The sequence below is a fragment of the Myxine glutinosa genome, chromosome 6, assembly GCF_964187855.1.
Source record: "Myxine glutinosa chromosome 6, kmMyxGlut1.1, whole genome shotgun sequence".
In the NCBI taxonomy this organism is placed as follows: domain Eukaryota; kingdom Metazoa; phylum Chordata; class Myxini; order Myxiniformes; family Myxinidae; genus Myxine; species Myxine glutinosa.
The window spans coordinates 96,422,873-96,437,592 of NC_136266.1; the positions used below are offsets into that span (position 1 = coordinate 96,422,873).

Below are 14,720 nucleotides of genomic sequence, written 5' to 3' on the forward strand. Positions count from 1 at the left end.
CTGTATAATTTTTCATACCTTTCTTCAAAATGTCATCCATCGATGTATTACCTATTCCTAACAAGTGCATCGTTGGATTCACCTGCCATGCACGGAAACAAACAAAGAAAAAAGGAATGAGACATGTAGGAAGATGTTCATGTTGCGTGCACTGAACAAAACCTCAAAGTTTTAAGAACGACTAGTGAGCCTCTCACATTGTCAATTTGACAGTGATGAAGCAGGAAAATGTTATTAATCATTCGTGTCTTTGTTACACCAGAGCAACATTGAATGAATGATTCCAACCAAGGAATGCTTGAATTAATCAATTATGGTATGGTGAAACTGAAAATAGAATATAAACAATTACCTCTAATTGAAATCCAATCAAAAACTACAATCGAATTGATTCGAGAAACAAGCATTTAACTAGAGCGAGGTCGATGGCACGCCATCGCAAATCCCCATGCTTCCTACCTAAACTAAAGTTGAAAGATGGCAAAATGTTCCACCAGGAATGACCCAACATAATCGTCATACTAAAATACGCCATTTGGTGTCTGTCTGTCTGTCTGATTAATTTTTGACCCCAATACATTCTGTCGTTACTTATCCAATCTCAACCAAACTTGACAGGATGACGAAGGGTTACATAATGAAGGTTGTAGCACATTCATTTGCCTCCCTCCGAGGGGTTTTTCTCCCCCGAGTGGGTTTTCCCCACCATTGCCGTCAATGGGGTTGCATGTTGAGGTGTATATCCATGTTAAGCTAGCTTTATCGTGGCGTTTTTCCAAGGCCGCTTCAAATAACAAAACTAACGATAATAGCATAATATAAATGTTATTAGAAAACAATATTAAAACGATTACGTGTTACCTCCCCAAACCCCAGTTACGATGCACCTCAGAGTCTCGAGAGGGAACGCGGCAGAAAGATTTGTTATTTCGCGTGTTCTAATAAACCATGGTAAAACCACACCAATGCAATTGTAGAACAAAACAAGTAATTGTGTTAAGAACTCTCACATACACAATAATAACACGATTAAAGTACAATGAAAACGTCACTTGCATCAGATGAACAATACATATGATGGTACCATTATTCCCCAATGCTCTCAAAGCCATAAACTCGCAATACGCCAAACGTGAGTGGAATGTCACATTCCCCAAAGTCCGTGCACTAATCCCCACGCTGGTTGAAGTTGTGCCTCATACAACTCAGGTACTTTTCGTTCATCCAAATGAACTTTAATGTCTGCGTGGACACACTGTTTAAATTCTTCCACCAAAATCAATTGTCGTATACGGTTAAAGTTTTCCCCAATCTCTTTCGAGTTACACCACCTATCAAACATAGTTTCCTTCTCTCTGGCAAACTCCACGTGGGTCTCATTCACCCGCTTCCTGGCATTCCTAATTTTTTGTCGATAAGCTTCGGGGACCAATTCATAGGCTTTGAGAATGGCTTTCTTAACTGTCTCATAATCTGCACATTGGTCAATCAGTAAAGCCGAATAGATATCTTGAGCTTTACCCACCAGAACACTTTGTACTATAGTCCGGCAGCTAAGCTAAATATAGCATAACAATTATGCATTTTGTGAGGAAAGCACCAAATTTGGGACACTAGTAGACTATCATATTATGAAAGGATCTGGATATTGGGCCATCTCAGATTCAGAGATTTGATTTTTGCAAGATTTAGCAGATTTGCAAGCTGAGATTGCAACGCCAGGGACGGCCGACTCCTTCCTGCGAGCTGCCCACGTCACCCGCACAAGAGCTCATCACATCACTGCAGCGGCACTGCACATCCTGCAACACCGTGCGTATGAACGCCACTGTATGACATATGCTGATGATGCAGAAGACCTGCCTGAGTTCGAAGACTGGTGTCACCAGAGAGGAGAAGACATTCCCAACTTTCAGTACTGGGCAACTGTGCTGGAACTAGAGATGTTGGTACTGGTCTACGTGCGTTCTCTGCGACAGGCTTCATTCACGATGTACCTTGATGCCCTGACGGAACTGGTCCCATGGTTCCATGCCTTAGACCACACACACTATGCCAGGTGGGTCCCTGTTCACCTGAGGGACATGGTTGCACTCCCAATGAAGCACCCAGATGTAGCCAGAGAATTCAGGGCTGGCAACTTCACTGTACAGAAGACGAAGAAGGTGTTCTCTTCGATCCCAATCGAATCAAAATCTTGCAAGATAGTGTGTCTTGCCACTAAATTCATTCAGCTGTTCTCAAGGGTCACATTTTTACCTGACATGACCTCTGACCTAATGACACTAAAAAAGTAATGAGTTCATCTTTGCATCATAACATAATTATACCAACTTTGGTCAAAAACCCGTAATGGACCTTGAGTGCTTAAGCCATTTGGCAAGTGCTCTACAAGCTGCTTGGTAATGGAACACACCCACTGAGATGCATCTACAACTGGAGTGAACCCCGCTGTGGTCATATGTAGGTAGCGAGTAGTATCAGCAATTGGTCATTACCTCCATCTTCGATTACCATAGCCCAGTGAAACTGTTGAGATCACTGGTTTCAGTGAAAACAATGTGCTCATGTTCAGCTGCAATCAGAGGCATTCCTGCGAGTTGAAAGTGACGAAAAGCATAACTTTTCACAAGTAAGGAAACTTTATTTTACAGTCACGTGAAAAAGTAAGTACACCCCATGTACAGTTTTGACTTTTTCAACATTTCAACATACAGCTATTTGATCTTCATTTCAACAATATTGATAGATAAAGGTGATATAACATAACAAATATCATGAAACATTTACATTTTGTAGTCCATTGTATAATTTAAATAAACATAAATGCAAATTTCGCATGTGGAAAAAGTAAGTACACCCCTACATTTATCACGACTTCAAATACCTAAAATTAGAATCAGGTGCACCAGCTCAGGTGCAAATGATTAGAACATCGTCAGAGAGGATATTGGAGGAACCTGTCTTATTTCAACCTCAGACATTTAGTTTGGTTTGCTCTTTGTTGTTGAAGTGTGCGGCCTCACCATGCCTAGATCAAAAGAGCTCTCTGAGGCCTTCAGAAAGAAGGTTATAGATGCCTACGAGTCTGGGGGGATTTAAAAAGATCTCCAAACAATTTGAAATCAATCATTCGACTGTCCGGAAGATCATCTAGAAGTGGAGAAGATTCCAAACAACTGCCAACTTGTTCAGGCCAGGCCGCCCCCGCAAGTTCAGCCCGAGAGCAGACCGCAAGATGCTGAAAGAAGTCTCGAAGAACCCCAGAATGTCATCACAGGACCTACAGGTAGCTCTTGCCACTGTTGATGTCAAAGTGCACGAGTCTACCATTAGAAAGAGGCTGCACAAATTTGATCTACATGGGAGGTGTGCCAGGAGGAAAGCTTTGCTGTCCAGAAAGAACATCAGGGCAAGACTAAAGTTTGCCAATGAACATCTAGGACAAAGACCAGCTCTTCTGGAACAATGTGCTCTGGACAGATGAGTCAAAGGTAGAGCTATTTGGCCACAGTACCAGACGACATGTTTGGCGAAAACCAAAGACAGCATTTGACCAGAAGAACCTGATACCAACTGTAAAGCACGGTGGTGGAAATATTATGGTTTGGGGCAGCTTTGTTGCATCAGGGCCTGGGCAGCTCACCATCATAGAATCCACTATGAATTCTTCATTGTACGAGAGGGTGCTTGAGGATAATGTAAGGCCATCTGTCAGAAAGTTGAAGCTCAACCGAAGGTGGACCTTGCATCATGACAATGACCCTAAAAATACCAGAAGATCCACCAAGGAATGGCTGAAAACAAAGAAATGGAGGGTTCTGGAATGGCCAAGTCAAAGCCCGGATCAAAATCCCATCGAGATGTTGTGGGGGGATTTGAAACGAGCTGTGTATGCAAGAAACCTCTCAAACATCGCACAGCTGAAAGAATTCTGCATGGAGGAGTGGGCAAAAATTTCTCCCAGTCGATGTCAGAGACTGGTAGACAGTTATAAGAAACGCCTACTTGAGGTTGTTTCTGCCAAAGGGGGCAATACCACCTATTAGAGCCAAGGGTGTACTTACTTTTTCCACATGTGAAATTTGCATTTATGTTTATTTAAATTATACAATGGACTACAAAATGTAAATGTTTCATGATATTTGTTATATTATATCACCTTTATCTATAAATATTGTTGAAATGAAGATCAAATAGCTGTATGTTGAAATATGTTGAAAAAGTCAAAACTTTACATGGGGTGTACTTACTTTTTCACGTGACTGTATATTAAATAAGATTTTGAAATATTTAACGATTTTACTATTATTTTATTATTGCTCGTTTCTCGGTGGTGAAACTTCGGCGAGTGAAGTATTTGCCTGATCAGTCGCCGCTTGGGCTTGTGTTTACGCTGATGTGTTTAATTTATCATGTGAATGTAAATTGTGATAATCACCCGTGAAGTGTTCCACAGCTTTAGAGTTTGTGTGTGTGTGTGTGTTTGTGTTTGTGTGCACGCACGTGCGTCGTTTCTTGTTAACTCCATATGTGGGTTTCTTATTGCTTTTTCTTTTCTTTCTTACTGCTTAAAAATAAAGACAGTCAAAGCAGCAATTGTTTCTGGACGGTTATCAATTTTAACCCTCTAGTAGGTAGTTTAACTACTCCTCTCCCCCCCTCCCCCCCTCCCCCCCACCACCACCACTTTCAGTCGACTTTATTACGGCACTGAGACTTGGTTATTCTCACAGACCAGCTTAACCTGATGCTTCTGGCTTACTAAAATCAGACTCTGAGTTTTGTCAGTCACCTTCGTAACTCTATTACAGGGCTCCACACAAATATGAATCAATCTGTCAACGGAACCCGATAAAATCCAATACGTGTTCAGATGCGTTCACGCTTATCACACTCTCAGCTATGCATGTACCTCTCGCATTCTAGCGAGGGAAGGGTATTCCAATATGGCGGCTGCTTGCCCTGCAAGCAAGTGCTGCAGCGGCGCTCCAGTTGCATATACGGCTCGGTGAACACACTCCAGAACATGTGTGAGACAGAACTTGGCTTGCAAACCCCTAACGCCACCTCTGGATATAGAAGCAAGGCTTAAAGCTCGCCTCCGTGTCGTCTCCACACTTTCGCTAGTCTTTGCAGAAAAGCTACCGGCTTGGTGCAGCAACTTTAGTTTCAGTCCCTCCATACTGGCTGCCTAGGCCCTCCGACACACGATCAACAGCCCTCCCTACCTCCCCCTCTCCACCCTCATCTTACCCTACCCCTCACCTGTCCTGTATCCAATGCTCCCGCTCCCTCTTCCTTAACGGTATGGACCTCAAACATCCAGGGCCTTCGCTCAAACCTGATTGATCTCTCCATACAGGTTGCTTCCTAAATGAGAATCAACATCTTCCTTCATCTTCTTTATTTCAAAGGGTGAAATCCTTTTCCAACACAAGCAGGTGTACAGCATTTCGAATCACTAAAGCTTAATCTCTATTACAAATCAAAAGTCAAAATAATAAATGTGAAGGTCCCAACTGGGACAATGTTCAATGTTCTCCTTTCCCCCCCCCCCCCCCCCTATGACGAAATGCCTGGGAGGCCTGATGGGAGGGTGTGGAAAAGGATGACGGCTACCTGTAACACACGTAAGGATGATAGTTAGTTATCTCCCCCCCCTGGGGATAAGTTTTTGAGGGTACGTAAAAAACTGATTGTCACACAGCTGGAGTGTTAATGTCCATCTGGCACACTGGTTGGCCCACGGTGGCGGGGAGTGCTCGGTGGCTGGAGCTCCTTGGAACCAGCCTGGTTGTGAGGGAAGAGCCGAGCGAGGGCACGTGGTACCCGTGTTTTAGGTCCTGTCGGGCAGGGGGATCGCCGTGGTGGAGGATTCACTAAGGCGGGTGAACTGATGGGGCTGCTCGTGATATGTGGCCCCTGAGATGGGCGAGGCGGTGAAACAGGTGGCTGGGCCATATGAGGCAATGGGGCCTGTGTAGGGGTAGGAACAGGTGGCTGGGCCGTATGAGGCAGTGACAATGGGGCCTGTGTGGGGGTTGAAACAGATGGCTGGGCCATATGAGGCTGTGACAATGGGGCCTGTGTGGGGGTTGGCTCTCTGGGCAGTCCCACCACCAGGCCAGATTCTGTCCCTGTGCCACACGTGGGAGTGTTGTGGAAGGGAGTGAACTTTCGAAGGTGTTGGCGGTTCCGTATGGTGACTCTGCCCGATCCGTCAACACAAATGACATACTGGTGGTACTGCCGCACTTCAACCACTGTCCCAGTGCGTTCCCATCTCCCAGGGTGGTTGCCGACCAGGTTCTGCAGGTAGACATGATCGCCCACCTGCAGTGGGGGTAAGAGATGGGTGTGCTCACTCCAGCGTTCACGCTCCCTAGAGTGGCGTCTAGCAAGAGCCATTTCCCGTTGTGACATCAGCTCCGTCCATGTTTCGTGTGGGGAGTATCGGCCCATGGGAATAGGGATGGCATCACGTATGGGTCTACCAAACAATATAAGTGCTGGTGAGGCTTTTGTTTCAGGGTCAATGGAGTTCCTGTACATCAGCAGAGCCCGCTGGAACTTGTCAACATCAAGAGACCCTGAAGCAGTGACATTGTCCATCAGCATGCGCTTGGCCGTCTTCACAGCCAACTCGGCCCTGCAATTTGCGTGTGGGTTTGCCACAGAGGAGATCCTGTGTCGGACACCCCAGGCCGTCAGGAATTCCTGTGTTTGGCCTGATTTGAATTGGGGACCCCCGTCAGAGGTCAATTCTTCCGGGATACCGAATGTAACGAATGTCTCACGCAACCGTTTGATGAGGCCCTCTGCACCTGATTCTGACCTGAAGACCATGGGCCAATGCGAGTATCTGTCCACAATCACCACGTAGTCCTTGCCATTGTGGGTGAAGTAGTCACTGCATATCATTTGGAATGGGTAGGCTGGGGGTGTCGACACAGAGGGGGGTTGCATAGGGTTGCTCTTGGCTATCTGGTGGCAGTGTGCACATTGGTCTCTCACTCGGGCAATGTCGATGGAAATATCAGGCCAGTATACCGAATCCATGGCTCGTGCACGCATCGCACTAACACCCTGGTGGGCGGCATGAAGTGCGTGGAGAATGGGTGTGCGGAGCGTGGGTGGTATAACAATCCTCCGGCCCATCAGTACCACGCCATCCACTACACACAGACTGGCAGAGTAGCGGTGAAAGGGGCGCAGGTCAGCGGGGAGCTCTCTGCAGTCAGCTGGGAACCCATTCTCCAGGTGCGTGATGAGGTTTCGAAATGTCATGTCCGAAGCTGTCGCCTCGCGGACCATGTCCCATGTGACGACTTGGATGACAGTTTTAAGGGCGGCGGAAGCAGCTGCAACTGTAGAAGTGTCATCGGCTAAATCAGTGTTCTCTCCGTGCAGGGGAGAGCTGGCCGTGGGGTTGTGGTGGAGTACTGACATGTTAGCGAGGTCAGATTCTGACGGCTCACCTGGTAAGTGGAGGCGAATGGGTTGATCAACAGGGTGTCTTGAAGCGGCATCAGGGCCCAAATTCTTCCTGCCAGGCACATGTATGATTGTGAACCTGTATGGCAGGGTCTTCTCTTTGAGGTTGAGGAGTCTCCTGTTGGCAATATCTGTGAGTGACCTATCATTCAGGACCTGGAGTAGAGGCTTATGGTCGGTGGCCACAATCAGATCTGTACAGCCCAGCACATAGTAACGAGTTTGGTGGAGCGCGTAGACGATAGCCAATGCCTCGCCTTCAATGGGAGCATACCGGCTTTCAGCAGGATGGGTGAACCTGCTGCCCACTAAGCACAATTTCCAGCCGTCAGGGCAACAGGTAGGTGTTCTGGCCTCGCACTGACAGTACTTCTGCATCATGAGGAATCCGATGCCATCAACCGACCAGTCTGTTGCCAAGCATGTTGGTCGAGATGGGTCAAACAGTCGGACACCCTCCTGCATTTCTTGGATGATGATGTCCTTCGATCTGTGGAATATTTCATCCAACTCCTCTGTCCAGGTGAATTTTGTGGAAGGCTTGAGTAATGCCCGGAATGGCTTCATTTGTTGTGCCATGGCAAAGGCGTACGCTCCCTGGTTGACCAGCCCGAACCAAGATCTAGCACCGGTGATGTCGGTTGGCGTGGGGAACTTCCTAATTGCATTGAGGAACTTGGCGCTGGGCCGTATGTTGGTCGGAGTTATTGTGAGACCAGCAAAGTCAACGGCGTCCTGGGCAAACTGGAATTTCCTTGGATTCAGCGTAATACCATTACGGGCACATACGTCAAGCCATGCGCACGCCTGAAAGAATGCTGCCTTGACAGAATCCGCCCACATGCAGGTGTCATCAACGCACTTTACCTTGTTCTGGAAATCAGCGATGATAGCATCAAAGCGTTGGTTATAACCATCACCGCTGGCCAGGAAACCCTGTGGGGCTACCTTATACCTATAGCGTCCCCATGGTGTGATGAATGTGGTAAAGTGTTGGTCCTCCTCGCGGATGGGCACCGAGTGATACCCATTCCATGCATCGGTCACCGTTTTCTTTGTGCCCTGAGGGATGCGGTCGGCCAGGTGGAAAGGGCTGGGCACATGGTGGGTTTGACGTGCGGCCTGACGGTTTAGGGGTTGCAGGTCTACAGTCCGCCTCGGTGTGCCATCGGTTTTGCCCGTCACAACCATCCGGGAGCACCATGTTGTAGGTGTGTTTGTGCTGACCTGCTCCAGCACGCCGATACGGACATCCCTCTGGAGATCAGCATGTACTTTGTCCTGCCAATGGATTGGGATCAGTGCTGGCTTGTGGATAGCCACCGGTGTGGCATTGGGGTCGACATGAAGATGTAGGGGTTCGCATTTCATGAGAGGCAGTGGTTGGTGCTCGCACACATTAAATGTTGTGGGCCCGTAATATTCGAGAAGCCATGCCTTCAGTGCATCTACATTCTCTTCAGTGGCCTGTAATCCCGGGGGTAGAGAGGTTGGTATTGGGGGTGGTTGAAGGTCACGCTTGGGACAAGAACAGGTTGGCTCCTCATAATTCTCTGCAGCTGCAGTCGAGGCTGGGTGTTCTGTGGGAGTGGTAGCTGGGAAGTTAATGGGGATGGTACCCAAGGCGACAAGTGCCTCTCTACACAGGAATGCTTTCTCCATGCCGTTGGACACATAACACAGCAGCCGTGTTGACCGGGGAGAACCGCTGGTGTCTCTAATGGTGATGTCAACCGCAATTCCGCCCATCACGCCTAGGTCTTCTTTAATCGCCCCGCGCATGACAAGTTTAACGGGAAGGAGGTCGTGCTCTTTATAACCCATATTGTAGGCAGACTTTAAGGGTATTATAGAACTTTGGCACCCGGTGTCAGCAACCATTGACATGTTGATCGGTGTCAGGTGACTGATATCCTGTATGGGGTGTCCTAGTGATGAATGTTCCAGGGGGAGTGGGGTCATAGTAACCAACAGCATTGGGTGGGGTTTAGAGGGGCGGGCCACCCATTGTCCATCAAACATATGGTGAGCAAGGCCTGCGGCCTCCTGGTGCCCCGATGTGGTGCATAACTGGTCATAGATGTAAGTAGCAGAGTCATGTGGCGCATCTTTGCTCACCCCCGGTGGGGTGTGTTCCTTAGGCGTGTACCTGCGGGCTGCTCCTTGGTGGCAAAATCTGGATGACTTGTCGCGATGGCCCCAGGTGCCACAGGTGGTACATTTGTTGCATGATTTGGTATAGTGACCTTTAACTGCGCATTTGGCACATGTAAATGACCAGGCCTCACAGTATCTTGATCTGGTCCTTCGGTCATTCCTGGGCCCATGAGTGGGGTTGCCACATGCCCAGCATCTCGCCATACTATTATTACTAGGTCCTGGGGCTGTAGGTGGTCTGGGGTTGTTATACGTGGCACCTGCCGAATCTCCCACAGCCCCTCTGGTCACCTTGCCCTGCTCCTTCTGGGCAATGAAAGAGACTGTCTCCTCCAGGGTTCTGTCTGTTTTGGTGTCACCTAGCAAGTCGGACATAATCTCGGGGTCAGCAATGCCCCTCACCAAGTTATCTTTGATTATTTCCTCGCTGAAGTCAAATATGTGAGTGCAGTCTGGTACCTTACACTTGGCTGTGTACTGGCAGAGGGCAGCCTGGCCTCGGAGGCTGGCCAGAAATGTTCTGATGCCTGCTCCAGGTGATTGGGTCATCTTGCTCAGCTTAATGCGATGGACGAGGATGCTCTCGTCTTTGACAGCCAGTCTTTTGATGGCGGCCATTAGGTCCTTTTCCGCCATGTTGCCAACGTCACCCTGAAGATCACGCATGATGTCCGCCCTCAGGTCATGGTCGCAGCAATAGAATAGGGCCGTGGGTACAATGTTGCCGGAGATCGCCATACCGGCCTTGTACATGTCCCACTGTCTAGTGAATGAGGACCAATGTTCAGGGTCACATCCGGCAGAGATGGTTGGGGGGTCTAACTTGAGCTTTGGCGGAGCTGGTGGGGGCCGCACAGCGTGTACGGTCCTGTCATGGATCTGCATTGCTGCGGTTAAGGCTGCCGCGAAGGCAGCGTCCATGTCCTGGGACTGCCAGTCGCATCCCTCCACGGGGCACTGTAGGCTCGGCATGTTGGAGGTCTGTCACGTGCAGGGCGGTTCGATCGTCTGCTCACTGCTGGCTGGAGGTACTCTTGTAGCCGTCATAAATGAGAATCAACATCTTCCTTCATCTTCTTTATTTCAAAGGATGACGGCTACCTGTAACACACGTAAGGATGATAGTTAGTTACTTCCGACAAACTAGACTTGATCTGCTTAACAGAAACTTTCCTCCTTCAAGATGTCTCCGATTCCTTAATATCTCTCCCCGGGTTACTCCCTCCTCCGGTACGGGTACGATAGACCTGAGCCTCGTCCAGGTGGTGCGGTTGCTATATTTATCAAAAACTCTTCCTCGCTCTCCCTGCACCTCCAGTAGTACCTCTGGCTATGGCTTGCCCTCCACTCCCACCTTTAATTCATATGTGTGCTGCACCTCAAACAGCTACACAGTTGACACTGCACATGAAAAAGCTGGATGCCTCAACTCTGTGTTTGCCTCCAAATCTTGTGTCCCAAACCCGTCTCTCTCTGTACCCTCCTTATCCAGTCGAACCCAGCTGCTCCTGGACTCTGTGTCCTTCTCTCCCGACAAGGTGGAGAAGTTTCTGTCAAACATCGACTGATTCTGCAACTGGACCAGACGGCATCAGCCCACGGGTCCTAAAATCCTGCTCTGACGCTCTTTCACACCCTCTCTGTGTTCTCTTCAACCTCTCTTTTGAACAAGGTCATCTGCCATCTACTTGGAAATCAGCAAACATTACCGCTTTACACAAGAAAGGTGCAAAAACAGATCCTTGCAACCACAGACCAATCAGCCTGCTCCCAATCATCAGCAAAGTCATGGAATCTATCATCGCTTCGGATATCAAATCCTTCCTCTTCTCCATTGGCTTGATCTTAGATCATCAATTTGGATTCAGACAAGGTCATTCTACTCTGGACATGATGCTTCCGCTGTCTCAACAACAGATGGAGGTCCTCAATGCCAAACAGGAAATCAAAGCCCTCTCCCTTGACATATATCATGCCTTCGATACGGTCTGGCATCCCGCCCTGCTCGCCAAACTCTCCTCCTATGGTACCCATGCAAACCTCCACGCATGGCTTGCGGACGACCTCTCCGGTCACAGTCAACGTGTGGCCCTGAATGAAATTCTCTCATCTCCCCTTCCTGTCCAGGCTGCAGTTCCTCAAGGCAGTGTTCTGGGCCCTGTGCTATTTCTGGTCTTCATTAATGATCTCTCCGCCTCTCTGGAAAATCCTCTCTATCTTTTTGCTGATGACTCCACTCTGCCGCTCCATTCCTCATCCCTCAGATCAGCAAGCAGCAGCCTCTTCACTCTCTGCAGACCTGGTCAATATCACAAACTGGTCAAACAAGTGGAACATGTTTTTTAATCCTGACAAATCTCATACTCTTTGTCTCTCTGAAAAGACCGACTGGACAACCCTCCCATCTACTTTCTTAACAATCCTCTCAAAGAAGTTCTGTCACTCAAGCTTTTGGGTCTCACTATCTGCCATAATATTTCCTGGGAAGACCACATTTCCAAGCTGGCCTCCAAAGCCAGTCGCCGACTGAGCATCCTTCGTCATGCGAAGTCCTTTCTGGGCACTTCTGAGCTCTTCCCCACACACAAGGCTTTCATCCGCAGCTTAATGGAATACTGCTCTCCCCTCTGGGCTGGTTCTCCTGCCTCACACCAAGCTCGGCTTTACGCGGTTGAAACAAAGCATTCAGAATCATTGGAATCTCCCGGAATGAAGCCGATTCCGAGGGCCTTTCACTCACTCACTGCAGGCAGGCAGGTTGGTGGTCTTTCTGTCTTCTACCGACTCCTATCCGGCCTTGCTCTCCCAGCTCTATCTGTGCTCTGTCCCCCAAATATTCCTGCAGGTCGCACAAGATCTGCCAGCAACCCTCTTCTGGTGAAATTGTCAAAATCAAGACTCTCTGCTCACCTTCACTCCTTCATTCCTCTTTACTCCCACCTCTGGAACAAACTCCCCCACTCTTTTCAATCCCACTCCTCCCTCCAGGTCTTTAAAACAGCTGTTCACCACCATCTCTTATCTTCCCCCATCCAAAAGCTTGATCTTTTCTATCCCCGTTAAAACACCCCAAATCCACCTCTTTCAATATGCAACTTCTTTCCTGAAATTCCTAGTAGTGTTCATTTGCTTTATAATCTTTATAATTTGTTTTATAATCCCTGGCGTTGGCTTAGCGGCTAGGGTGCCAGCTTAGGATCCTAGGATCCTGGGTTCGAATCCCGGTCGATCGCTGAATTAACGCCAGGGGGGTTGACTCAGCCTGTCATCCTTCCGAGGTCGGCAAATTGAGTACCAGTTCACTGGTAATTCCCTGTTTGTCGTAAAAAGGCGACAAAAAGGGTTGGCGGCAGGAAGGGCATCCGGCCGTAAAACATTGCTTCAAAAGGGGACCAAAAAACAACAACAACCACGGTCCCCGAAAAAGGCCAACTGCCAACAAAAAGGCCAACCCGAAAAAGGCCAAAGGCCCTGCTTTGCGGGGAAAAATGGCCTCTAAAGGTTGTTTTTTGTTTTTTTTTTTCATTTTCTTTATACCGTGTACCCCTCCGTGCATGTTTTCACGTTTAATGTGTTTGCTCTTTCACGACCCTCGACTCGGTATACAATAAATAAATTAAAAGGCCGAGTCCACGTGATGGCGAAAAAGACGCGAGGGATATACATGTTTGGGTGAGGTGCAGTAACCTGAAGGCACGTTAAAATGAAGGAAGGAAGGAAAGGTAAAACCCATGGGTTGTAAACAGATTACCTGTCCATAATATACGCCCGTGTCGGGAACTTCATCAGCAGAAAGGGGTTGTCGACGCCGATAGTTTGGGTTGGGCTTGGGGTTGGGGTTCACATCGTCTTCACAATTCTGCACGAGAAGGAAACACCAACAACCCCCCACAATGTCACCACACGATTACCACACGGCCACGCGGGCTCTTCTCGTACACTATACAGATGCCATAAATTACCTCAGGTAACATAACCAAGTAAAACATGAGGTAAACCTGTCACAATTATCCAAGTTAGTTTAATAATGAAAATGAATTACACACACACACAGGTAAGACTGAGCAAAAGAGTCGAAACTTCGAATTACCTGTACAACATTCATCCCGCCTCCTGAGCTTTCCTTAAGAGGCGAAGAAAATAAGGGAACTAGGGAAGTGCAGACGTGCAGTTAAAATTCGTTACTCCATCACGTGTTGCGGTTGTTGTAATCTTTTTTAATTTAAAACGACGACATATTGCTTTTACCACAACTTGAGGCTGAAGCGATACTATATGTAGTAATTTTGAGTAAAAGACATTAATAAAGCTTAATGGGTTTGTTTAAATCTTAAAACCGTTTTTGAAATGATTGCAGTCAAGCTGGTTTAATGCGTAATGACGTAATGACGTAATGACGTCAACGGGCCTGAAGCATGGCATGAATGATTAAATGCTGAGGGTGCACCAATCTTTAACTTGGGAGGTAAAACATATATATTTTGCCCTCGATACCAACAATGGCGAATTTAATCTTATTCAATCCTTACATTTGTTGCCACAAACAAATCGGGTGTCGCTTTTTATTAGCTTCTATTAAAATATTTCAAAAAGTTGTAGACGCATTGTGACAAAAATAGGAGGTTTCGTAGTGTAGAAGAAGAAGCCGAATAATTTTGATTGAGGTCTGAATCCAGATCCGGCCTATCAGTGGGACGCAAAACGTAAACTGTTCAGCATGGCGGGGGTTTTCTCGCTGCCGAATGTCATTCTAGTTGTTTTTATGGTGCCTCCGCCCCCCAAGGTCCCGTCCTGCATTATGTTTTTGGGTTGTCCGTCCATCCGTCCGTACGGGCTAAACCTCGTTTTTCTCAGCAACGACACTTCCGATTGAGACGAAACTTCAGCCTCAGGGTAGGAGTGACACCCATGCAGAATGTGTTTTATGATAATTGTGACGTCATAGGTCACGTGGTATGGCAGCCATCTTGAATCAAACGGAAATCATTTAAACTAGCCGAAACCCGTGGAACATCCACGGAAGGGAGGATGTGGTGTATGGATAGAGTGTACCATTATGGATGGCA

At 47.7% G+C, this 14,720-nt stretch overlaps 1 protein-coding gene across 2 annotated transcripts in view; it reads right to left on the bottom strand.

The window, feature by feature from the left end:
• Positions 1–13,863, bottom strand: part of LOC137430054 (NFATC2-interacting protein) — a 23,318-nt gene extending 9,455 nt beyond the window's left edge. Inside the window, exons 1-4 of one of the 2 annotated variants that reach the window (XM_078780212.1) lie at positions 13,745–13,861; positions 13,406–13,513; positions 10,114–10,755; positions 19–82 (exon numbers count right to left, since the gene is read on the bottom strand). In XM_078780212.1, the coding sequence (XP_078636338.1) occupies positions 19–82; positions 10,114–10,626 (577 nt within the window). In that variant the 5' untranslated portion in view covers positions 10,627–10,755; positions 13,406–13,513; positions 13,745–13,861. Of the gene's footprint in view, positions 1–18; positions 83–10,113; positions 10,756–13,405; positions 13,514–13,744 lie in introns of both variants that reach the window. The other variant, XM_068120559.2, reaches the window with a different exon arrangement.
• Between the last annotated feature and the right edge of the window lie 857 nt (positions 13,864–14,720).